The sequence below is a fragment of the Glycine soja genome, chromosome 2 (assembly GCF_004193775.1).
Source record: "Glycine soja cultivar W05 chromosome 2, ASM419377v2, whole genome shotgun sequence".
Lineage (NCBI taxonomy): Eukaryota > Viridiplantae > Streptophyta > Magnoliopsida > Fabales > Fabaceae > Glycine > Glycine soja.
Genome location: NC_041003.1, coordinates 37,409,842 through 37,436,299, shown reverse-complemented (window position 1 = coordinate 37,436,299; position 26,458 = coordinate 37,409,842). Strand labels below are relative to the sequence as shown.

Below are 26,458 nucleotides of genomic sequence, written 5' to 3'. Positions count from 1 at the left end.
AGCCTTAAAGATGAATGAGGCTAAAAACATAAAAGATTTCATGACCAGACTGATGAAGGTTGTGAATCAAATCAAGTTGTTAGCGGAGAAATTTCTATACAGTGGGATAGTTGAGAAAGTCTTCGTTCTCTTAGCCGAAAGATTTGAACCTAATGTCTAATGAAAAAGCTAGTAAGTTTGAACAATGGAACCATTCTATGAAGGAGATGACCACCATTGAAGACAACAATACATGGCAGCTGGTTGACAAACTGGAAGACAAAAATTCTATTGGAGTTAAATGGGTCTATAAGGTAAAGCTGAATCTTAATGGGTCCATTAACAAATACAATACCAAACTTGTTGTTAAAGGTTATGCTCAGCAACCTGGAATTGATTATGTAGAGACGTTTTCTCCGGTTACAAAAATGAACACTATTCGCATTCTTGTAGCTTTGGCAGCTGAAATGAAGTGGAAAATTTGGCATTTAGATGTCAAATCTGCATTCTTGAATAGGAACATGACTGGAGAAATTTATGTAGCTCAATCTGAAGGCTTTGTTGTGAAAGGAAGATAAGACAAGGTGTATAAGCTTCATAAAGCTTCGTATGGGCAGAAACAAGCTCCTAGAGCTTAGTACAACAACATTGATGCTTACTTTAGCAGTCAAGGTTTTAGGAGTGAAAATGATGCAACTCTTTATGTGAAAAGGTTGTTGGATGGTGGCTCTTTAATTGTCTCTGTGTATGTTGATGATTTTCTAATGACTAGCAATAATCAACAAGAAGTGCAACAACTCATAGTGGAGATGCAAAATCAGTTTCAGATATCCAACTTATGAGAAATGAATTATTTTCTAGGCTTGGAAGTGCATCAAAGTGAAGTTGGTATTTTTCTGAATCAAGAAAAGTATGCTTATGAAATTTTGAAGAAGTTTAGAATGAAAAGTTGCAAATTTGTCCCTACTCCTTCGGTGCAGAATCTGAAACTATCCAAAGATGATGGAGCTGAAAAGATGGGCGATTCTCTTTATAGAAATGTGATTGGAAGTTTGCTTTATCTCACTTCATCTAGACCACATATGCAGCCAGCTTACTCTCAACATTTATGAAAAGTCTAAGTGTGTTACATTTTGTAGTAGCAAAGAGAGCACTTAAGTACTTGAAACTCAATTTAGAATCTGGTTTAAACTCGATGAAAATGGAAGTTTGTTTGGTTATGTTGACAATGATTAGGCTGGAAACCTTGATGACATGAAGAGCACTACTGAATATGTTTTTTCCTTAGGCTCACACATGTTCTCTTGGAACTCAAAGAAGCAGGACATTGTAACTCAATCTACTGCTGAAGCTGAATATGTAGCAGCAGCTGCAGCAACAAACCAAGCCATTTGGTTGAAGAAAATTATGTTTGATTTGGGAGTGGAGAAGATGGACGCTACTGAGATTTATTGTGACAGTAAATAAGCAATTGTCATTGGTGAAAATCCTGTTTAGCATGGAAAGACAAAGCATATTCAAGTGATTTCCATGTTGTTCGTGAGGCTGTTAAGAATTGTGAGATCAAGCTTATTCAAGTGTATTTATTTTTTATACTTTATGCATTGTAGTAAGTGTATGTTCAGTAAGTGTGTTGACTAGTACTTGCTCGAGTGTGTTTTAAGCTTTGTATTTATGATCAGTATACGAGCTATTAAGCTTCTTGGGTAGAAGTAACTACTGTTCTATTTTGTGAGAATATATGTATTAGATACAAAGCATTTCAACTGCTCTAAGAATGAACATCAGACTTTCACTTCTTCTCTTTTGAGTGTATTTTTATTATTTCTAATTTTGTGAATCTCTTGTGCCAACAGTATCCTTCTACAAACTTAAGTTGAATCTTTAGCCAATGAATTTTCAAAAGCTAAGTCTTATTTGTAAGTTTCATGTATTCTGCAAATGGAATGGAATTGTATATGAAGTTTCAAATTGTATGTTTTAATTATATTAATAACCTCTTAAAAAAAAGATGATATTGGTGTTATTAGGTTAGGTACATTATTTTATTTGGTTTTTTGTTGTATGACTGCTTGTCTTATTTTATTAGTTTCTTTTCTTCTTTTGCTAATGTGACTGTTTTGAGTGGGTGACTGAGGAAGGTATCTTTGGTGCTGCCGGAGAAGTATTGAAAGTTCAGTATAACTGAATTATGAAGCTTAAAAAGAATATAATTATAAGACAAGAATGCTTGGATCTAGGTTCTATCAGTATGATATGCAATCATAATGGATAAGAAGTCTGGATGGGAAACACCAGCAGGCTTCATTCCAATTACAATTACAACAGATTTGATGTCACTGTCGATCTTAGGCGTTCAACTCAACTAAAATTATTATTTAGTGGAAATAGAAAAAAAAAAGAGCAATTCCTAGGTTGGTGACCATATCATCATTATTTGGTATTTATAATTTTATATTACTAGTTGTTCTAGTTATGATTTCCTGCACAACTTAATCAATTGACAGAAATAACATACCTTTAAATGGGAAATACCAATAGAAATGGCCCTTCCAGGAGCTTGAAGTGCTTTGTGGTAAACCTATTCATACAAGTATCCATGTTTATAATGGAAAAAGGGAGGTGGGAGCAAAAAATAAATAAAAACTGTAGTTACCTGGATATAAAGTAAAGACACAACTTTTGGAAGAAGCGATACAGGGTCAGTCTCAGCAGAAACTTGAGCTGTCAACTCCTATTTAATAACAATGATAGAAGGCACACAGTTTAAGAACAATCAAATTGTAGGGTATCCTTACAAAACTGACAGAGCTTTACATGGAATTGCTTACTAACTGACAGTTTAAGAGATAAATTTCCCTTTTTATTTGTGAGATAGTTTGGATAAGGTATGTTGTCTAGAAATAAGCACAGGGATTGAGAGAAGAGGGGATTTGATCAATTTGGAAAGGTTTGGCCTCCTAGAGAATGGGGAGAGGCTAGGATCTCTCTAATATCCTGGGTATTAGTTTAATTCATCTCTGACTCTGTTACCAGAGAGTTGTACCACAAAATAATCCATTCCTATCAGCTTCAACATGCTAACATAAACGAGAGAAATGCAAGTCCTAAATGATTTTCAGTAAAATATGAACTTTCCTTCACAAAATGCTCATTTCAATTGAAGTATGTGAATAGATTTTTTCCCCCAACCTTTTCTATATGTTTTATGGTTACTGATTACATATTCAAATTATACAGCTATGACTTGGACAGTACAAAAGAAGAAAGAGATGCTATAAGAACTCAAAATAGGTAAACATATATATTGGATCCCCAAATTCATGCTCGATCCATCATGTTTCTCCAGCATTTAAAACTTAATTTGTGTGTACTTCCCTCTTCTGTTTGTTGAGTTTAACATAATGTTGCTTTTATGCTAAATCCTTAAATGCATAAAGGAGTATGAGAAACTCCGCAGACAATGCCGCCAACTACTAAAGCACAGCAATGGGAGCTTTAAGTTAAATGAAATAGGTGAAATCAGCTATGAAGGAGATAGTGCAAGTTTTATCATGTGAAGCTAACATTCTAACCAATATATCAATATAAATATATTTTACTGATAAAAAATCATTCCAACAACCATGAACCACACAAAAAATCAGAAATGGCCACTGACCCGTTTGCAGCCCTGTAAACAAGGTTCCAGCTTCTTCAACAACAACTCGATGAGCTGCACGCGTCTTCCTTGCAACCACCATAAGCAAACATCAACGTTAAAATTTTTTTATCAAACCCGCGACCTTGCTTCACGAACCACCCCATATCTTTGAAGCTTAACCTAACAACCTTATTAACGTAACCTGGTTTCTTCGAAGTGAGATTAATGTTGTTCTTCACGAACTGGCAGTTCGAGCCGACAACTTTGAACCTCGTCCACTTCAATGTACAGGGCTTCTTCGTCAATAGGGTTCAATGCTTGAAACTGAAACAACAAATACGTTGAGGGAAAGCGAGAATGGTGAAGGGTTCAATCGAAGGCTTCAATCGAAGGCCACAAGGCTGTCTACAGGGTTCAATGCTTGAAACTGAAACAACAAATACGTTGAGGGCAAGCGAGAATGGTGAAGGGTTCAATCGAAGGTCACAAGGCTGTCTACAGGGTTCAATGCTCAAGGGTTCAATGCTAGGTCTCAGTGCTGTGTTCAAAGGAAAAGACAATACGTTGAGGGAAGCGGTTTAATTTTCATTTTTTTTTGTTTAACTCTACGTCGGTTTTTACTGAAAACCGGCGTAAATGTTATAGCCTGTAACATTCTAAGGCGGTTTTTTATAACCGCCTTAGATTGCAAGTCGTAGAATGCAAATTATTTCACAAAAATTACAAAAATGCCACCGTTCAACTTATTAGAGCGGTTCCTAAATAACCGACGTAAATTTGGTATCGTAAAAAGCCTTTTTTTTAGTAGTGACTTTCTCCCCCAACAAATCAAAACTTCATTCCTTTTCTTTGATTCCGTTAAATGACCATTAAACACAGGTACTTTCACGCCTGTGTGTTCACAATTTTTATTTTCCTGCAACATTTTTTGTTAAAATTGATATATTTTTTCAATATCTCTTAGTATCCGCATTATATAACACACAACACAATAACAAAAATGTAATAACACACAATATGTATTTTGAAATTGAAGTATATCTATAATTCACTTTAGTTATTTCCCTTTATAATAATGTGCCAATGCCTTGGATGCACACATACATGGTAACATTCTATTTCAAAAATTATTTTTTGTTTTAAAAAATTTTTAAAAAATACTTTTCTTTTAAAAATTTAATATTGAATAAAGTGATTTTTAAAATTGTTTTAAAATTTATATTCTTTTTCTGCCTATATTTTCTATTGTTTAATATAATTCATTTTATTGAATACATAATACATGATTAATTTTAAAAAATTACACTTAATTTTTTAATGAAATTATGTTTTTTAATTTTTTTAGAAAATAATAAAATTATAAAAAAGCATGCCTACAAATTAGTAAAGTTGGTTTTAATTTTTCTACATGTCACTTTGTTGATTTAAAACATAAAATTGACTCTATGTATAATTGATCGAAGGTTTTTCTTTTTTAATCTAATGTGAAAAGTGTATTTATTATTTACTTTAATTTAGCTGTGTTAATAAATTATTAATACATAGTCCCGTTAAATTCAATTATGCAAACTTAAAATCAGTCTTAGATTTGGTACCAATAAGAGTTAATTTGTTACCAATGAAGAGAGAGAAGGTTATAGGAGAGAGAACAATGAATTGAAAGTTAATTTGTTACATAAAAAAGAATTACATATAATTAATCATTAATACATATTATACACCTGAAATGGATTCCTAGAAATAAAAAAAAATATAAAATTCATGTTAATTGTGTTGCTTCGCTTTCTCTATAGCTTGCTCCTCTTTTAGATAATTCTTCCACAAGCCTAGCTCGAAGAAGGAAGAGATAAGAGGGCCCTATGGAAAATGTGGTCAGAAATCCATAATAGAGTCCGACCACAACTATCGAATTAATTATCTTCATGCATAAGAATACTAGATTATCCAGTATAAAAGATTGAAAAATCATCTCAAACCTCTCTTTTTCTTTTCTATTCCAATTTCTGGATTCTTTTTCTATTGCAATTTTTGGATTATTATATAACGATTTTTCAACTTTCCATTTTCCAAAATTTTCCATTTATAGAAATAGATAGACTAGAAACGACATCTCTTATCTCAATGACACCAAAGATAGGGATATTAAACGAATGGAATTAGTATATGGATGTAATATAATGAAATAGAGCCACTTTTGGGTTCCCTATGAAATGAGGCATAGAAAGGAGCCACTGTGAAGAAGTTTTACGAGTTACGAAGGAAACTTCGAGTTCATATTGGTCATGGGTTGAGAACCGGAATTGAAATCTATGAGCTCGAATTTCCCGTTTGTCTTTATTCCATGATCATTCTTGGCCTTCTATTTCTTGTATTTTTTCTCTATGTTTTTTCTTTATTGTGTGTTCTCTTGATTGTTGAGTTTTAAAATTATCCATACTTTATTTGAGCTGTTAAAGAAAGAAAATTTTCTTAAATTAATGCACAAAACGAAATTGATAAAGAATATAAAAAGATAAATAGAAGGTTGACAATATATTTGAAATGAATTGTGTATGTAGTTTAGTTGTGTCATTATAGACGGGTTTTGTGGTAGATTGAAGGGAAAAATAAGATTGAGATATAAAGAAGATAAAATAAATAAGTTAATTTCTTAAAAATCAAAGCTACCCCCAAAATTTGATAAATTCCTTCGAATTTGATTGTTAATCAATTTTTTTTTGAAGTTATGGAGTTTTGATAGTACTAAAATGCACATAAAATATTAGAAAAAATTAAAATGGATACATAAATTAAAAGCATTTGTATAATACTGTCTAAAAAAATCTCACATTCAAAGGCTAAACAAAGAACCTGAATATAAATTAAGAAGGAAGTGACAATAAATTAAAAGATGAAATATGATTAGATGGGATACTTGAAACTACATGGAACCATGATAAAAAAAATTGCTTGTGTTAACCATTAAAAAAGATAAACAAAATTGGCTCTTGAAACAAAAAAAAAAATTATTCATTTCAAATTTACTCTCATGAAGAGCCTCTGCATGAAATAATAGCAAACACTTTTAATTATCAAACAAAAACACGGAAATTCAATTGATTGGAAATGAACAAACGCAACCCAAATGTACACACTATTTGAATTATTATAATTAGGTGAGAGGCAAAAAAGATGATTGAGAAGGAGAAACTTTGGTGGTGGGTTTCTTGGTGAAGATGTTCATGGTGATTGGTGCGTGTTATCACAGTTGAAGGCAATTTAGGGAGAAACATGCACAACATAACACAATGATGGTGGAGGGAAGAAAGGTCCTCATAATTTTCATGCTGGAGAGAAAAAATTATTTCTGACCGAGAAGGGTGCAAAGATGAAGACAAAATGAAGGAATAAAATTAAGTAGAAGAAATAAGGAGATATAGTTCATGATGAGTGAAATTGAAATAGCAGTTAAATTATGTGTGAGCACAATCCGTCGAGGACACATGAAGTGATAATACTTTTTACCCCTTGTATGCAGCAAATCTATCGAGGGCTCCTGTAGTATATGTTTTACCTATGATTCAACCAACACATAAGCCATAATAAAAATTAAATAATTGATTCTTGTCATTTTCCTTCCTCAATTCGTGCCTATTCCATGAGTTTTTTCTAAGCTCTTTTTTCAATAAGAAATATTCTTGAAAAAAATGATTCCAATTCTAGTAAAACCCTTATTGAAGAAATGCAATTAAATCCTCCCCACTTTCTTTTATGATGGGTCAATTACAAATTCCATACTTGAAGTTCATGAACAATTTCATCGATATGAAAAAGCTAATTATATAGGGAAAACTATCTTTATTGGAACATCTAATTAAATATATCAATGGCTTCTTTCCAAGAATTTAGTCTTTAGATGTGCCTGTTAATTCATTCAAATTTATATTGAGATTCTACATATTTGAAAGATAGTAGAATCCTTAAAATAGAGCAAGAAAATTTTAATTTTATTCAATATTATTCCTGTGTCTAAGCATCGTCACATTTAAAGACAAAGAAAACATGACAACCAAACATAGAATAGTTTCAAGAAGATAGACACTAGAAACTTTGCCAACTAGAACATAACTCTTTTCAAGGGATGAAATTTTTTGTCATTAGACCAATTTAGATTAATTTGGCATGGCACCTACATTGGTCACAAGTGCTTGCTCTCCTTTAGTCATGGTTTCTCCTCATTTTCAGTAGTTGGTGTCACCTCTTGGACATGGAGCATTTCTATTTTCTTTGTAATCTCCTCCAACTTTTTATCAGCCAAGAATGTGATATCATTCAGATCAATAATATTGGACTTGTCAAGGTGGTTACCACCAACAAAGTATTGACACATGAAAAGGTTAATCTCCTTCATCCTATTTTCATTCCTGAGTTTCTTGAGCTGCCCTTGCACTTGGATTATGTTTTTCCTTAAAAGTGACTCTTGACAAAACATTCTTTTGTTTCGTGTCAATTCAGAAACTCCCCTAAACTTGAAAATCACACTTTCCACTCCTTGGTCAGATGACCAAACCTGAGGCTCAGGTTCGTCTGGACTATAAATGATAGCACAAGCCTCAATGCCACAAAGGGTAGTGATTTCATCAACCTTTTTTAGCAAACCTGTTGAAAAACATAGAAATCCATTAGGATAAATGAGAGAAAGTGAGAAATGGTTAGAAACTAAATTTTTATTAAAAGATAAATATGCATGCTACAAGGCTAATAAAGCATAGTTAAAATGGGATAAAGAGAAAGAATCTTTGAACCATTTTTCCTTTTCTTCAATACTTCCTTCCTCTTCTTGGGATTGCTTATGTATGCAAGATCAACCTTCTTTCTCGCCATCACAGTGACAAAAAAAGAACAAGAAGAAATCTATATATGCTAGCTACTTTGTTGTGCCTTTCTCATGTTTGATGTTGTGCTGTTTATATAATTCTTTTTAAGATGTGCTAGAGACACTTGTTGGAGATAGTAAGTTATCTGATGTGTATTAGCATAAAATTAAATGGTAATTAAATTCATTTAATTACAATAAATAATTAGAAGGATTTTACAACAAAATATTTAATTGGCTTACATATGTGGAAGACAATGAAGCAAGAATTAATAAATTTCTTAAGATGTTACTTTGATGTGCTTTTCTCCTTCTTGATGATGTGTATTATATATAAATTTTCTTTAAGGTGAAACTAGGTTGAATATAGGGAAACTATTGTTAGAGACATTTTTATTAGAGATTCTTGTGTTGTTTGAGTTGTATTAGTAGAAAATATGGTAACTAAATTGTTTTACGATAAATTATTGTTTTAATGGATTTCTATATATGGAAGATAAAGGAAATGAGATTTTCATGTTGATAATAAAATTAATATTTCTTTTTTTCTTTATCTGTCCATTTAAGAAGATAACATTCAAATTAAAAATATATTTAATAGTTTTTATTGTTTTTTCTGTTAATTTAATAATTTAATTATTATTATTTCTTTCTCATTAATGACATGTAATTATGATTACATTGTTTTGATTTGTTCTAACATAAGTACATAAATGAAAGAGTAATGATATTTGGACACTCATTATTTAAAAACACATAATTAATACCTCTCATTTTTTTTCTCTATTCTCCTCTTCCTGTCACATTATATAACCAATCTTATCAATCAAGAATAATTTCCCTAATTGAAAGTATCATAATTATCAGATGTATTAAAATTTATTAAATAGTATCCATATTTTTTGGAATACACTAATTTTGTTTCTTCCATTGGTAGAAAACCTGCTATATTTAGGAACTAGATTTTTTTTCCAAAAGTATATAGATGAAAACACTTAGTTTTATGAGTTAAAGACAAAAATGAAAAGACTTAATAAATATAATTTAGTCCCTTAAATAAAATATTATATATTTTACTTGTCAATTTTTTTAGAAATGTAGTTTTTAGTTCATCATGTGGCAAAAAATCACCCTAAATTGTGCATTCAAACCACAAAAAATCAATCAAGAAGAACTAAAATAACATTTTTAAAAATTGACGGACTATTGATAAAAAAATTAAAATTTGGGGTAGCAAAAACAAAATTAATTCAAATTTAACAAACCAAAAAACTACTAGAAAAAACATCTTCGATGACGGTTCTTGGAGACATTCGATGATGGTTTTGAACCGTTTTTACTGCTGATATCGTGAGAAGTCAAGACTTTTCATGATGGTTTCCAAAAACCGTCTTAGAATGATACAATTTCTATGACAGTTTTCTCTTAGAATCGTCTTATAATGTCTTTTAAAAAAAGATAAAAAAATTTAGAAATCTAAGACGGTCTTTTCAAAAACCGTCTTAAAAATTCTAAGACAATTTTTTAAAGAACGGTCTTAGAATTATTTTTTATGGAAAAAAATTAAAAATTAACGATTCTTGAAACCGTCTTAGGAAATAGAGTTTTTAATATGGTTTTTCAAAGAATCGTGTTAAAATTTCTTTTATCTATTTTTTTTTAAATAAAAATTTGAGGATTCTAAGACGGTTTTTCTGAAAACCATCTTAGAATGTCTTTTTTTAAAAATAAAAAATAAAAAATTTTATTCCTTTTTCTCCTATAAGTGAACTGAAAAATACCTTGGGGCAAAAGGCTTACGATGAGAAACAAGTACATGTGTGCTTTAGCTTAAGGGAAAAAAAAATAAAAAAGTTGCAAAACAACTTATATGAGTATTGAATATTGATTGGGACTCAACTCGTGATATTTGTGTACTCCAACTATGAAAACATTAGTAGATTAAAGTGTGGTAAAATTTGATTTTATTATTTGAAAATTTTGTTAAAGTAAAAAGGTTTGGCAAAAATAACTTGTATAAAAACAATAAAATATCATGTATAAAAAATAGTGAAAGAATTGTTTACACATTGTAATGGATTTACACATTAAAAAATAGTGAAAACAATAAAATTTTGTATGAAAACAATAGAAGGCCTTTTGGTGAATAGTTTGTTAGGAATTTTATAATTCGTAATTAATTAATATGAGCTACATATTATATTATAATATTTATATTAGTTACTTAAATTTAGATGGGTTTAATATAAAGTGATCTAATTCAATGAGCTCATTAGAATGCCAACAGAAAATTGATATGAGCTTAATGAGCGAAAACTAGTTTGGCTCATTAGGGGATAATGGAAACCCTAATAGGTTAAAACCTAAGACATGGTTATGGTCCCCAACACACCAAATCAAGAAACATTTTCTCTTCTCTCCACCTGAAGAGAAAACGAAGGTCCCATAAGGAAGAATGTGATTTGATTGAGGAAGGTCATTAAACCAATTTTTCGTGACCGCTGTAAGATTCTGTTGTGTTTTGATCAAGCTTTATGAATTCAGGTATTCCTTAAAACCTTTTGATTATCTGACGTAATGTGTTTTGGTGCTCATTTGATATTTTATAAGGTTTATTAAAAATTCCAACAAGTGGTATTAGAGCCACCATTACTGTTAGATTATTGGGATTTAAAGTTGTTTGATATGTATTATATCTGAATCATTTTAGTTATATGAACCCCAATTTTATTTTGGGGAGAAACTATTTTGATCAATAAAATTGTAAAACCCGTAAATTTCTGTGTTATGGTTGTAAATTTTTTCTTTTTTTTTTCAAATGAATAAAAGGCCTCTGCATTTAATTTATGGGTTTGTACACAATTTTTGTTTGTGTCGCGTGTGCTTACATATTATTTTATTTGGGATAAAGGTTATACGTATCTGGCGTTGGTTTTCTTGAACAATATATATTTCATGAACAAGAATTTTCTTTTGTGTCTTATACATATAAGGTTTTTGAAACCTCTTTACGTCGAATACAAAGCCACAGAGACTTATGTTTTTATATAAGGTCATTGTGTGCGATTTGTGAATCCATATGTATGTCATTATCATGATGTTTTGTACGTGGCACAATTTCATATATATATCTTCTGTTTATATGAATAATTTATTGTTTTTTGCCAACTGTTTTTCCTTCATGAATCGGTGATAGGCCGATAGTTTATGATATTCTTGTGGTTAGTATAAATTTGTGATAGTACCGTGGTATGTTCGTTTCAGATGCGTAATTATTTTACCATGATGTTGTTTTCAAATATTTACTGCTATCATAATTGGGTGCAAATTTAACCATTACGGATCCTTTCCATTTATTTGCGTGTCCAGTAATTTTAATTAAATTGATTGAACCATTATGTTATCAAAGTAGCCTCTATTGTGTAAATTGATTTAATTAAATTGCATGGATGTTAGTATGAAATTATTTATGCGAATTGTGCTTGACCCAAAGGAAGACACAATTTGGCCAAATAATAGCATACCTACGATGATAAATATGTGACAATTATAAAGTTTTTTTTATGAGAATAATAGTTTATCCAAAGAAAGGCTATTATTTGACAGAACTAATTGTCAATATTTGATTATTGCATTGAGAGTACCAATTACAAATTAACTTCTCTGTCTAAAGACTAGAATTAATGTTGTGTTGGGTATCTTGTGATGGATCTGTACATTATGGGAAATATTTGCATGTCTTGTTATATATACTTTATATGACTTGCTTGATTATTTGTGAACATGTTATTAATTTTGTTCTCTCTTTAGTTATTATTGTTAGTGCTGCAAATGTTACTGCCCAAGTGAATTCTATCCCAATGCTCAATGGGACAAATTTTAAGGTCTGGAAGGAAGCCGTTGAAATTATTCTTGGTTGTATGGATTTGGACTTGGCATTGAGGATGGAACGACCCATTTCCACTCTGGAAACCTCTAATGTGGTAAAAATTGAGAAGTGGGATCAGTCCAATCGAATGTGCCTTATGATCATGAAGCGCTCTATTCCAGAGGCATTTCGGGGATCTATTTCTGAGGGTCAAAGTGCAAAAAAATTCCTTGAGGAAATTGAGCAATACTTTTCCAAAAATGAAAAAGCGGAGACGAGTAACCTTTTGGCTAAACTCATCTCCATGAAGTATAAAGGCAAAGGGAACATAAGGGACAATATTATGGAGATGTCCAATCTTGCATCGAAACTCAAGTCACTTAAGTTGGAGCATGGTGAAGACCTGCTCGTGCACTTGGTTTTGATCTCGCTTCCTGCACACTTTGGGCAATTCAAAGTGAGCTATAACACTCAAAAAGACAAATGGTCTCTCAATGAGCTTATATCTCACTGTGTGTAAGAGGAGGAGAGGCTGGAGAGAGATAGGACTGAAAGTGCTCACTTGACTTCGACCTCTCAGAATAAGAAAAGGAAGAAGACTAAAGGTCCTACGGAAGGAACTTCTCAACAAAAGAAACAAAAGAAGGATGAGGAATTTACCTGTTAGTTTTGCAGGAAGTCAGGACACATGAAGCAAGAGTGTGAAGAAAGACAAATTTCTTAATCTAGTTTGTTCTGAAGTTAATTTGGCTTTTGTACCTAAAGATACTTGGTGGGTAGATTATGGTGCTACTACTCACATAAGTATGACTATGCAGGGTTGCCTATGGAGCCAACTGCCAAGTGATGATGAAAGGTTCATCTATGTGGGTGATGGCAAGAAGGTTGCAGTGGAAGCTATTGGAACTTTTAGATTATAGTTAAAATCTGGATTTTATTTGGATTTATTTGAGACTTTTTTTTGTACCGTCTTTTAGACAGAATTTAATTTCTATTTCTAGTTTGGACAAATTTGGATTTTCTTGTTCCTTTGGAAATAATAAAGTTAGTCTCTTTCAAAATTCAAATATGGTTGGTTCTGGTTCTTTAATTGATAATTTTTACATGCTTGATGTTGTTAGTTCCTATAATGAAATACTACAAATAAGTTCACATGGTACAAAATGAAAGTTGAATGAGAATTCAGCCACCTTATGGCATAAACATTTGGGCCATATCTCTAAACAGAGAATTCAGAGACTTGTGTTGGATGAAATTCCTGACCCTTTGGATTTATTGGACTTTTAGGTCTGTGTTGAATGCATAAAGGGAAAACGAACAAACATAAGAAAATTAGGTGCCAAAAGAGTTAACGACGTCTTATAACTAGTGCATACAGACATTTGTGGTCCTTTTCCTACAACTTTTGGAATGGACAACAATATTTCATTACGTTCATAGATGACTACTCTAGATACGGTTACCTATATTTGATACATGAGAAGTCCCAATCCCTAGACATTTTTAAGACTTTCAGGCTAAAGTTGAACTTCAACTTGGAAAGAAAATTAGGTATGTCAAATTTGACCGTGGTGGTGAGTACTATGGCAGATATGATGGATCAGGAGAACAATGTCCAAGACCTTTTTTTCTTTTCCTCAAAGAGTGTGGAATTGTTCCTCAATACACTATGTCGGGCAAACCTAGCATGAATGGTGTAGCAGAACGAGAAACCAAACCCTTAAGGATATGGTGAGAAGTATGATTAGTCATTCTTCTTTGCCAAAGTCACTTTGGGGAGAAGCCTTAAAGACCACAATTTACATCCTTAATAGGATGCCAAGTAAAGCAGTTAACAAAACCCCTTATGAACTTTGGACTGGTAAAAGGCTAAGTATTTAACATTTGCACATTTGGGGTTGTCCAGTTGAGGCACAACCTTATAGGCCACATGAAAGAAAGTTGGACTCAAGAACAATTAGCTGCTATTTTGTTGGCTATGTTGAACACTCTCGGAGCTATAAATTTTACAATCCCACCTTAAGATCCTTTTTCAAGACAAGAAATGTGAGATTTCTTGAGGAAGTTGTGTTTGGGAAGGAAGAGAACATAAGGAATGTTGTCTTTGAGGAAGAACCTGTTATTTACAGTGATCAAGTCCTCGTACCTATTATTGTTCAAGACGCAACTCCAGTAATATAAGATAATGTTCAAACTATTGATATTGTTCCAGAACAAAACAACAATGAGGTTCTCCCTCAAATACCTTTAGAGCAACCTCAACAACCTCAAGAAGTTCCATTAAGGAGATCCATTAGATAAAGGAGAAGTGCAATCTCAAATGATTATGTTATATTTCTCCAAGAACATGAGGATGGAGTTGGTTTAACAGAGGATGATCCAATCAGCTTATGTCAAGCTATGCGCAGTTCTAACTTTCAAAAATGGATTGACGCCATGAAGGATGAGATGAAGTCTATCAAAGACAATGAAGTTTGGGATCTAGTCGAATTTCCTAAAGGTGTGAAACCTATTGGTTGTGAATGGATATTTAAAACCAAGAATGATTCAAAGGGTAATATCGAGAGATATAAGACTCGTCTAGTTGCTAAAGGCTTTACTCAAAAGGAAGGCATTGACTATAAAGAAACCTTTTCTCTAGAATCTTCAAATGATTCTTTTAGAACTATAATGGCACTGGTAGATCATTTTGACTTAGAGCTACATTAGATAGATGTCAAGACTGCGTTTCTAAATGGCGACATTGAAGAAACGATTTATATGGTGCAACCAGAAAAATTTGTGTTAGGTGACTCAAAGTCCATGGTATGAAAACTAAAGAAATCCATCTATGGTCTCAAACAGGCTTCCCGTCAATGGTATTACAAGTTCCATCAAGTCATTACCTCATATGGTTTTGAGGCAAATGTAGTTGATGATTGTGTATATCATAACTTTAGTGGGAGTAAATATATATTCTTGGTATTATATGTCGATGATATACTGCTTGCTAGCAAAGATATATGATTCTTACATAAGACCAAGAGATTTCTAACGAAATTTTTTGAAATGAAAGATCTTAGGGAAGCTTCTTTTGTGTTAGGTATTAAGAGACTATGAGATCGCTCTTAAGGTATCCTAAGGTTGTCACAAGAGAGCTATATCAATAAAGTACTTGATAGATTCGACATGAAAACTAGGAGATACCCCAATAGCTAAAGGAGACAAATTCAGTCTCAAACAATGCCCCAATAATGACCTTGAAATAACTGAGATGCAGGATATTCCCTATGTGTCAGCAGTAGGAAGTCTGATGTATGCTCAAGTTTGTACTCGTCCCGACATAGTATTTATTGTAGGAGTTCTGGGCAGATACTTGAGTAATCCTGGATTGCAGCATTGGAAGGCAATGAAACGTGTAATGCAATATTTGAAGAGAACAAAAGGGTACATTCTCGCTTATCAGAAGTCTGACAATTTGGAGATCATTGGGTACTCAGACTTTGATTTTGCTGGATATCAAGACAGCAAACGCTCCACTTCTAGATACATATATATGTTGGCTGGAGGAACTATCTCTTGGAAGTCTGCTAAACAGACTCTTGTAGCTTCTTCAACCATGGTTGTGGAGTTCATTGCTTGTTTTGAGGCATCTAATTATAGGATATGGTTGTGAAACTTTGTCACTAGTTTGCGTGTGGTCGATGGCATTCCGCTGCGTGTTGATCAAGCTCTATGGATCCAGATATTTCTTAAAACCTCTTGATAAACTGACGTAATGTGTTTTGGTGCTCATTCGATATTTTATAAGGTTTATTAAAAAGTCCAACATGGTTTACACATTGTAATGGATTTAAATGATATATAAGGGTATAGCAATTTGTTTGGGATGGGTAATTTGTTGGGCATGTCTTTACGGTTCTATTATTAGGCCAGCAAAGAATTGTTTGCTTTGTAATGACTTTGTGATTGCTTGCACACCTTGTGCTTCAATGACCTTCTTGTTTAATAATATATTTTTTAGCTTTTAAAAAAATAGTAATTGAAATTAGTTTGTTAAGAATTGTTTTCGGTTGTAGCTATTATTTTCAATTGCTCATGTGTAAATATGCATACAGGACCACTTGGTGTGGGACTTAGGCTTTCACTTCAATAATGAAGGCCTTTTATTATTCTTCTTCTCCCGTTCATATTTAAATTAGAATGTGTTTTGATTAATAAAAAGAAAATGACTGTTTTTTTATTTCTCGTAATAAATTATTAAAATAAATATAATTATTCTTTATAATAAGTTAAATCAAACACATAATTTATTTTTATTAGAAAAATAACTTTGTAAATGTTTTGTCTTAAATTTTTGGAGTTGTGGACATTTAAGATGAGTTTAATTTAAAGGAATTAAAAAGATGTGAAAATAACTATAATTATTCTTCAATTAGTTGTAGTGGAGGCTCTTACTAGGGCTTCTGGGCTCTGCCCCCCAAATTGAAGGAATCTCATTTTAGATTTTCTAAGTGAAATTGATTGAAGCTTAACCCCCAACATGTTAACCAATTGAATCAAATCTTTTGTCCATTGTTTTCTTAGTTTTCTTTATTACGTAAGTCGTATAAAATTTGTCCCATTAGAATTAGCTTAATGGAAGAGGTCACAAATTCTAACTTCATTACGCCTATTGAATACTTAAAAATAGTGTATGATATCACAACGTGACAATACCAAAATAACTTACAATTTAAATCTTCTTTATTAGATATGCATGGTCACATAATTAATGTCTTATATATGATTTATTCATTTAAAATTCTTTATTTTTTTTTGTTTTGCAATTAACATGTTATATAGTACTAAATAGAGTCGAAGAATTTGTAACTTATTTCTTTATCTCACTGAACCAAACAAATTATCCAATAGTTTCTAATTGATTTTTAAACTTTTAATTTCAGCTAAGAACAATAATATTTATATTTATTAGCTGAAAATTTTCTCTTTAGGAATTGATAGTATGTTCTAGTGATAGAAAACTTAAAATATGGGAATAATTAAAGACAGACGAATCAACTAACATATTCTCAAATATAATTCTCCTCACCTCATAATTTTCCTCACATCTCCATTTTCACTTGGCTATACTTTGCAAGCACCATCTCCATTTTCAATATTGATATATGTAAAATGCAGTTGTAATTTATAGAAACTTAAGAGAAAATATTCATATCTAGCAAGATCATTCAAGATTATCATTTACACATAAGTGAGGACGAGTAGTACTGTTCTTCCTTCTCAGGTTTAATCTCATCCATGCTTCAACATTCCCATTCAAATAAAGTACTAATAAGGATTAATGGTATAGAAATTTTCTTAGAGCTCCCGATTAGTAATTATGACCAGAAAAGGTAAACTGCTCAAGAATTATGTGGTTGCAACTTCTTTTTTTCAACTATCATGTCCATCTTGCCCTTTATTTTGTGAAGATAAACAATTTTTTTTAAGGGATATTTGTGGGGATCACCATTTTAAATGTTTTCCCACTACAACTATATGTCAAAGTTTGGCTCTTGTACATAACTATAGAACATAATAGAAATAAGGCTATTATATAAATTGTAAACACTCTAAGTGCTTTGTACCTAGTTTTGAAGGCAAAACATTCTGACCTTTATTCATTTTTGTACAATCCAAAGCACACCGGTGACCTAAACATATCGAAGATGTAGCTCATTCTAGTCATCAATCATGGAATAATGTAGTTATATATATACACTACACAATTCTTATATAACTAAATCTTCTGTCATTTGACTAGATAAGGTTTATATATATTAATCTTTTGTTCAATATAATTTATGGGCACTTTTCGTTTTCCTGTTTGCATTATGATCACGACATTCATTGTTGGAGATTGTTAGTGACCATCATCACATGTACGAATGTCTTTCATATACTTTTCATGTTTTTTTTATTACTAGTGCTTTTATAACGTTTTATGTGATTAATGACTATTGTCACTACTATAAAATTACCTTTTTACATCAGTTAAAAATGTCGTTCTACATCAGTTATCATGCGTCATCGTAGTCGGCGTTGTTGAAACACCCGCGTCTTTCTACATTAGTTGACTAACCGTCTTAGAATGGCGTGGTTCAAAGTCGGGTCTCTAGCCACACCCATCTTAGAATTTTGACCATTCTACATCGGTTGTGGCGTCGAACCGAAGTAGAATGTGCCCATTTTAAGACGGGTTGGTCTCCAACCCCATCTTAAAATGCCAGATTTCTACATCGGTTGTTGTAATAACCGATGCAGAATGTCCGACATTCAACATCGGCGATGGCCGTGAAATGTCGTAGAATGTTACCCCATGGCAAAACATTATACATCGATTTTCCTAATAACTGATGTAGAATTATTATTTTTTTTCCTTTTCGTTCATGAATGACAATAACAATGCAAATATAATTGAACCTAATGTCTCGTATGAGACTTACTTTATAAACTCTGGTCAAAATTCAACGTGCACATGCATACCAATGGACTTAAAGAGTTAAAGGGTTAACAAAATAATATACAAACAGTATTCTTGAAATTCAGTTTAAATAAAGGCTTACCAGTATAAACGTGGAGCATCTTGTAGAAGAATTTCACCACCAGAGACAACCCAGTAAAAGCCCACCATCCACCAAAGTATAATTATTACATATGCTTCATGTATAATTATTAAATATTCTTATACCAATGAAGTTTGGCGTATATATAAACATCTAAAATATAATATTAGAATAATAGGTGCGTAATATACTAATTGGGTTAATTTGATCCTATTCTTATATATATCCTTCAAAAGCTAATATCTTCTCTTGGAAGTACCTTTAAGAGGAAAACATGGGTATCAGACGCGTTTCTAGATCCCAAGTGGCATATTTGCTTGTGTTCTTGGAGTAAGAGAGCCCAACACCAGCAAGGGAATCCAAATACATAATGTTGGAAACCTAAAATTAAGATGGATATAGATAGGAAATATAAAGGTGCCATTACTTCAAATGAAAAATATTAATTGTAATTTGTGAGAGAAATGCATTTTTTCAATGTGAATGAAATGCAAACTAGAAAAGAAATGGAAAACTAACATTAATGAATTCAACTCTATTTTTAAAATTTAAAATATTGGAAACCGTTTCTAATTTCTTCTATCCATATGAAAATATTGTATTATTTCATAATCGAACATTAAATAAGAGTCTTCTTTTCTCATTGTGAAGAAACACAGATCAATGTCATGAATAAGATATATTATAACGCAGTTTATACTCATTATCTTAATTTGTTCTTTATAACATTCAGTGGGGTAAAAAATAAATAATGCAGTACTTTGATATAAAAGCACCATATAGAACAGGAAACCAAAAGAAATAAGATTGTATGATAAAAGATTAATTATATATTAATTATATTAAATATAATTAAATTAATTTTACAGGAAGCACTATATAATGATTATCTAGTCATCCAGCGATGCAAATATAGCCGCCACCCAAAACCGTGAGTCTCTTACTTTAGCTGATTCCGTAAAACATTTTAAATTTGTGGGTTAGTAGAGTATAGAAGGCATTAAGGTAACATGTGAATCAGATAGATGCTAGCTTATGTCAAAGATGGCCATTGAACATAGCTAAAAAAAATTGTCAACTTCAATTGACCTAGCCCAATGTTAACGTACAGTTTCAATCAACAATTAATCTGTGTGACTTCATGCTTGGTTTATTCAGATTGACATCTATCATTACTAGTATTTGTTTCACAAACTTTTAGACAGAAGTATTGCCCTTTGAAAGACAAGGGGATTTCTAATATAGCTTTCATCATTTATATAACCCTAGTATATGTATCTTCTCTGCACAAAAAAATATTTGTAATTTTTATTCAAAGCATTAAACTATCACAGGCTACGTAGTATGTTTTTACGACTCTAAAGTTCAATTCCCTTTCTCAGTAAGTTAAATAAAAAAGAATTTCTACCAAAAAGAAGGAAAAAAAGTAGACTGGGTAGCAATAGCTCAATGTTCAGATAAGAAATTTATTATAAAATGCACCTTAAGCCTAAGATGACGTATAAACTCCTCAAAATGAAGCACGCCAAAGAATTTGCTCCCCTTTTGCTGCACCAAATTGTGTTATCCAAGTTCAAAAAATTACACTTGCATGAAAAAATTGTTAACTGAGAACTACTAAGTTGATCTGATTAATGAGGTGAGAATAGTCTTTACCAACATCTTCTTCAACACTAATCATTGGAACATCGTCTGAATTTGTTTCTCTGTCAACATTACATCCCCAGGCACTGCTGCATCTACAACACGTTGTTCTAATGTCTCTCGTGCTTCAAATATCTACAAGGCATATATTATGAATAAGAAAGTGCTGAGTCCAGGTCACAAGACATTGAATGCTCATCAATTATCCACTTTCAAGCACTTATTTGAATGTAAGCATTCTAAACAGGAAGCCATAAATGAAGGGTCATCTGCGTATACAAAATTCAATAAGGAACTAGTAAATTGATGACAAAATTGGATAATTAGCAGGGGCAATGTCTTGCTTTTAAGTCAAAAGAAAAATAAGTAAAAGACCAAGGTAAGCTCAATTTAAATAATAATAATAATAGTAATGATGAAGAAATATAATAAGTTGAAGTGAAAAAATTACAAAGAGAAGAAGGACAAGGAATCCTTCTAAACAAAAGAACAAAACAAGAAAAAGCGATAATCAAAGAAACAAATCTTCAAATAATTTATGCAGTATTTTATATGACTTGGGACAAATTAGTTTCTGTGTTTGTGACAATATCCTAAAGCATAATATCATGCAGGCTAGATGCTGATAATTCACACATTGGAGTGTGGCAGAAAGGTGCAGGACCACATTCTGCCTCCAACTGGGTCATGAGGTTAAACCTTGCAAACAAACAAATTAGCGAGGGTATAAGTCAACGGAGTGACCAGAAAGTAGTACTATTGGTGCTACTGAAAATAATGAAAAACAAAAAAAAATATGGATATATACAGCTACCAGCTTAAAAAAATATGGAGTGACCACAAAGTAGTACTATTGGTGCTACCAGCTTGATATTTATATGGATATATACAGCTGGGTTATTGTCGAAGCAGAAATCAGGGAGGATACTGGTGTGCTTCGTCACATTAATTGGATTGCCACAAGCTGAGACAACTACTTGGAATTGCATTGTGGAGAGCAGATTGAGAAAACAAATACAAACGATACTAGTATATTGAAGCCATTGTTGTGACAAAAAAATTGACAAGCTACTGCAAATGGTAGATATGTAATAACACTACTAGTGGTACGAGCAAATTAGGTTTGACTCAAACTAAAAGGGACAGAATACAGTGGAAATTTCTCATATACATCATCTAACTGGGAAATTAATATATATATATATATATATTAAAGACTGAATTTATTATCTCAAACTCGCAATATACAATTGAATTTTCAATTATGAATGCCTACTAACCACATTGAAACAAGTACTAATATTAATTCAACCAATCACCAACTGAGTTAACCACTTATCACAAGACATATCACATAAGCAGAAATATCAATTGACAAAGAAGTGAAGAAGAGATGGAAATGCATGATAGATTACTAATCCCAGAGAATATTCAACAACAAAGCATATAGAAGTAAACATTTCAAATAAAATATTCCCAAAAGGAAAAGTTTGACAACACAAACTTGTATCCAATATCGTCAAGTTAACAAAAAAGGTCTCCAAACTAAAAAGCAAAGTGCTTGTTTTCATCTACTCTTCCAGTATTGTAAACAATTTTTTTTTTTTTAAAAAAAAGCAAAGTTGGTGCTGAGTAGTATAGGTGAGTGATTGTAAATTTAGTGCCTTTAATTTCTACTCATAAAACAAACCTCTTAAGTTTTATTTTTTTACAAACAAAAAAATAGTAGTAAATTATCTATCCAACCTCTTATCCTTCCAAGTTCCAACTAACTCGGCAATTACCACCATTCAAGAAATTCTAAAACACTTGCAAAGTTAAAAAGCTAGAAGTGAGAGACCATAGCACAGCTGAAAAGCCGATGTTCTTGTTTGAAAGAATGAAACAGAAGAGAGACTCAGAGGATCTCCTAGCAAAAAGGGTAGAGGGATCCATTGGTAAGTTAATTTTCCATTCATGAAATTAACGTGGGAAGGTTAGTTAGGTTTATTCTCTGTTTGGAGAAGCCAGTGACAGAGGCCGCGCTGATACCATTGCAAGATTATCAATAAACTAATATGCTAAATTAATTAAGAGTTAATTTAACTAACTACAAAAGAAAATCTAACCGTGTACAACCAACCAACCAAATAAAAATAAAAATAGAGAGAAGTTTAAGAAAGCTTACCTTGGTTAAATTGTTGCCTCCACCAATTTTGAGCTTATCGACTTCATAGATAGTGGCATGAAGAGTCCCATGGAGCAGAATTTGCGCCATCAGCTGCAAGCAGAATTCACATAGAGAGTTATAATTAAATTAGATGGCATCAAAATACAAAGTCTGATGAGTCTCAGAAATACCAAAAAGAGGAGTGGGATCGGATCCCAAAAGGGTGTTGACGAAGGAAGGACTAGCAAACAATTTTTTTTAAAAAAAGTATGAAGCCTAGATACATAATACAACATGGATATGGGGAATTTCTGAAAAATTAAAGATACCAATACAGTGCAAACACATTAACATGAATTGAAAGAAAAAAAAAGCATAAATGCACCATATTTGTAAATAGACACTATCATTTCATTTCTCATTAATACATATCAGTGAATGGTGATCGCAATTTACCAAACAACCTAAAAAACTACTTGTGGTAAAAACAAAAAACCAATTACATGTCTTTCCTTTTATTTTTCATTATTTTTATTTAAAGAAATTACATATCTTTCTTCGCCCATATCAGAATGCAGAATAAAACTTCCCCCCATGAACACATGACAAAAATACATATTTTTCCAATTCACGTCAGAATGTCACAAAAATAAAAAAAAAATAAAAAAGAATCATTAGATTTAAAGGATAGAATGAAATCAGAGGCTTGAAAAATATAAATCAATTGAGGTAATTAGATTTGAATAACCCTGTGTTTGGATGGGGAAATTTAACTAAGTAAAGTATTTCAACAAAGATATTAAATTGCCTTTTAATAATGTAATATGTTTGGATGGAGTATTTTAAAAGTAATTAAAATGCTGTCATTTTTAAAAGTATTTTCATATGCTAATTTCAGAGAATTTGAAATTCTCATAAAAAAGCAAAGAATTTAAAATTCTCCGTAACCCTCACACCACGCTACGAACCTCTCTCTCTCATCGAACGCACGAGCTCTCTCCCTCATCGCACGCACAAGCTCTCTCCCTCTCAGCACACCACTCTCTCTCTCTCTCTTTCCCTCTCAGCAGCGTCCCTCTCCGTGGCATTTCTTCTTCTCACTGGTAAGTTCCTCTCTCCCTCACTCATCTCTGTATTTTTTTTTCTTTTTTCAAGTTTATGTTTGTTTGATTTTGATTTCATTTTTGTAGTTATAAGGGTTGCTTGATTTTTTTGATTTATGTTTCATTTTCTATGAGATTGAAAGCCTATATTGAAACTTCTCTGGATCTGTTTGTTTTATGAAGCATCTCTGGATCTGTTTGTTTTATGAAGCAAACCACTGCCACCAACTCTGGATTTGTTTGTTTTATGAAGCATCTCTTCTTATCTAAACAACGATTTCATGATTGCAACTTCCATTTTATGCTACCCATCATTATAATTATTTGCGTTATGGGCAGAACAGACCCTGTTGTTACCATGGATTGCAGACAAGGGGTAAAAGACAAGGAGGAATTATTCCTCTGGTTCCAAGGTTCCACTTCTCTGTCATCAATGATTTATTCCTGTAAGCTTTGTTTGAGTTGAGTCCTTCATTGGCTGAAAGCTCTACCTTAGATGTGTCTTTTCCCCCATGTCTATTCTCTTCAGAGAATTCAACTACTTTAGGAAGCAAATAGTCCTTCTCATTGTGGTTAAGATCCTTATTTCCCTCAGTCTGGTTTCTTGATGTTGCTTCTTCAAGCAACTTAGATAACTACTCCATCTTGTTAATAGATAGAAATTTCCTAGATCTAGTTGAAGTTCAACATTTTCTTAAAAAACATTCTGAGACTCTACTTCAACTTCACACCCTTAGCCCTTCTTTAAGGGCTTGAGGTATTTAATTGCATTGAGTACTGTTTGTATTAAATTGTCTTTATAGATGGATGAGCTAGGAGAAGAGAGAAACCTTGAATTGTTTAGATGGAGAAAAAGATGTTGAATAGGCATCAGCTAAAAAGAAGAAAAATCCATTGATAGAGTTGATGTACACTCTACTTTAGAAAGAAACCAAAACAGTACTATCTAGTTAAAAGATAATTTCATAGATTTTGAGGAGCAACTAATCCACACTTTTGGTTGACAAAATCATTAAAACCACTAAAACTGTAACCTATATGCATAACAAATATATTCCACATTGTATACAATTAAAAAGATGGTCATCCCCAAATTAATCTATTGGAAGCTTTTTGCTTATTCTTATTTCCTAATTATAATCCCACCCATGACTATCTCAGGGCTTCTGTTGCCATTAATAAATCTGCAATGCTATGAAGGTAGCGTGAGCATCTTACTCAAATATGATGGTATTTACTTGTTGATTCTGTATTTTTAGGAATAGTAAAAAGACATGATGATTTGGAGTTAAAATTTATCCACCAAAATATGTTAGTAAATAATACATCCTTTGATTTTTAGAAGAGATTAGCATTACTGCAATAAATCTTTAGATATCTGTAGCAAACTAATGATACTATTATTGAGGCACAACTATGGGCATAACAAGTTCTGCCTGGCCCAAGACTGCAATTGAAAATTATTTGCAGTCAACTGATCAATTGCTCATTTTTGTCATGCCCAAAATGAATCTTTTGACCTCAATGAATGTGGTCTTTATCAAATCCTCACTGGTTTTAGATGAATCTCAGAAGTCAGAACTATTTTCCGATCTACTCCTATAGACATTATATGGTATATTAGTAATGAAAGCACAAGAGCAACTAAGAACTTGTTACCATGGAAGCACATACCTTCAACCATCTCCAAACAGTTTCACTGCCTTCATTGCTTATTCCTGCTAGTACATAAATAATATCTTGATCTGGAATCTAAGAAGAAATCAAATAAAAAAAGGTCAGACAGGAAGGAATTTCAGCTTCTTATAACAAGAAATTGCATAAGAAAATTATAATACCGCATCAGACAACAAAAGATTCAGAACTTCTATAACTACATTTGGATCTGCACTTGATGCTATAGAACCTGCATGAATTTATAACAACATTTAATCAAGTGACTTAGCGCTTTGGCTACTATAATGGGGATTATGGAATTTGAGAAGTTGCATTTAGTTTAAATGCTTGTGTCATACGTAATATTTTCCCCTTTCCTGCAATACATCAGTACTCCTATAGAAACTCAATAGGGATTCCAATCCAGTCCTATTTTATGTGGTAGTATTCCTCATTACAGCTACATAAGCAACCTGAAAGTATTTTTCAAGTCTACATGTCAAAAATAAGTAGAATCAAAGCAATGAAGCAATGTCTTGTAAAAAAATTATGAATGTTACCCTTCTAATGTTGGCTGGAGGCAGAGAAGTATTTCTGCCATCTAACAAAATCTGAAAGCGGCGTAATGCTTCTTGCTGTGTTTTTATCATGATCAAAGGTAGCCAAGGCTTGAAAAACTTCTCCTCTCAAGAGTGAAATAGAATGATCTTCTCCAGATATAGAATCCCAACCTATCTGTCTGCACAAACAGTAAGTTTAAGCTAGTATGCCATTTTCCGTTGTTGTATTAATTTTAGGGTCTAAATTTCTCCGTTGTTGTATTACCTGTTGGTGCCTTTCATAATTATCATTGGTTGAAATCCATCTCATGGGATCACTTGCATGTAAAATTATTTTAATAGTATATGTTTATATTGAAGATTTTATAAACTGGTTGGTCATAAATAATCATTTGTTTATCCTGTTGAAGTAAA

The 26,458-nt window shown here is 32.1% G+C and overlaps 2 protein-coding genes and 1 long non-coding RNA gene across 3 annotated transcripts; 1 reads left to right on the top strand and 2 right to left on the bottom strand.

Moving 5' to 3' along the window:
• Positions 1 to 7,823: 7,823 nt before the first annotated feature.
• On the bottom strand, positions 7,824 to 8,485 carry LOC114375753 (agamous-like MADS-box protein AGL80). The gene is made up of 2 exons (XM_028333605.1): positions 8,407 to 8,485; positions 7,824 to 8,260 (listed from the first exon to the last, which is right to left on the bottom strand). Exons 1-2 carry the CDS (start codon positions 8,483 to 8,485, stop codon positions 7,824 to 7,826), a joined length of 516 nt encoding a protein of 171 aa, XP_028189406.1.
• Positions 8,486 to 12,337: 3,852 nt separating this feature from the next.
• On the top strand, positions 12,338 to 12,865 carry LOC114375743. Its single transcript, XM_028333593.1, has one exon. It carries the CDS (start codon positions 12,338 to 12,340, stop codon positions 12,863 to 12,865), a length of 528 nt encoding a protein of 175 aa, XP_028189394.1.
• Positions 12,866 to 20,279: 7,414 nt separating this feature from the next.
• On the bottom strand, positions 20,280 to 22,878 carry LOC114371581. Its single transcript, XR_003658058.1, has 3 exons — positions 22,744 to 22,878; positions 20,589 to 20,711; positions 20,280 to 20,480 (listed from the first exon to the last, which is right to left on the bottom strand). It is a non-coding gene; the product is annotated as an uncharacterized LOC114371581 (long non-coding RNA).
• Between the last annotated feature and the right edge of the window lie 3,580 nt (positions 22,879 to 26,458).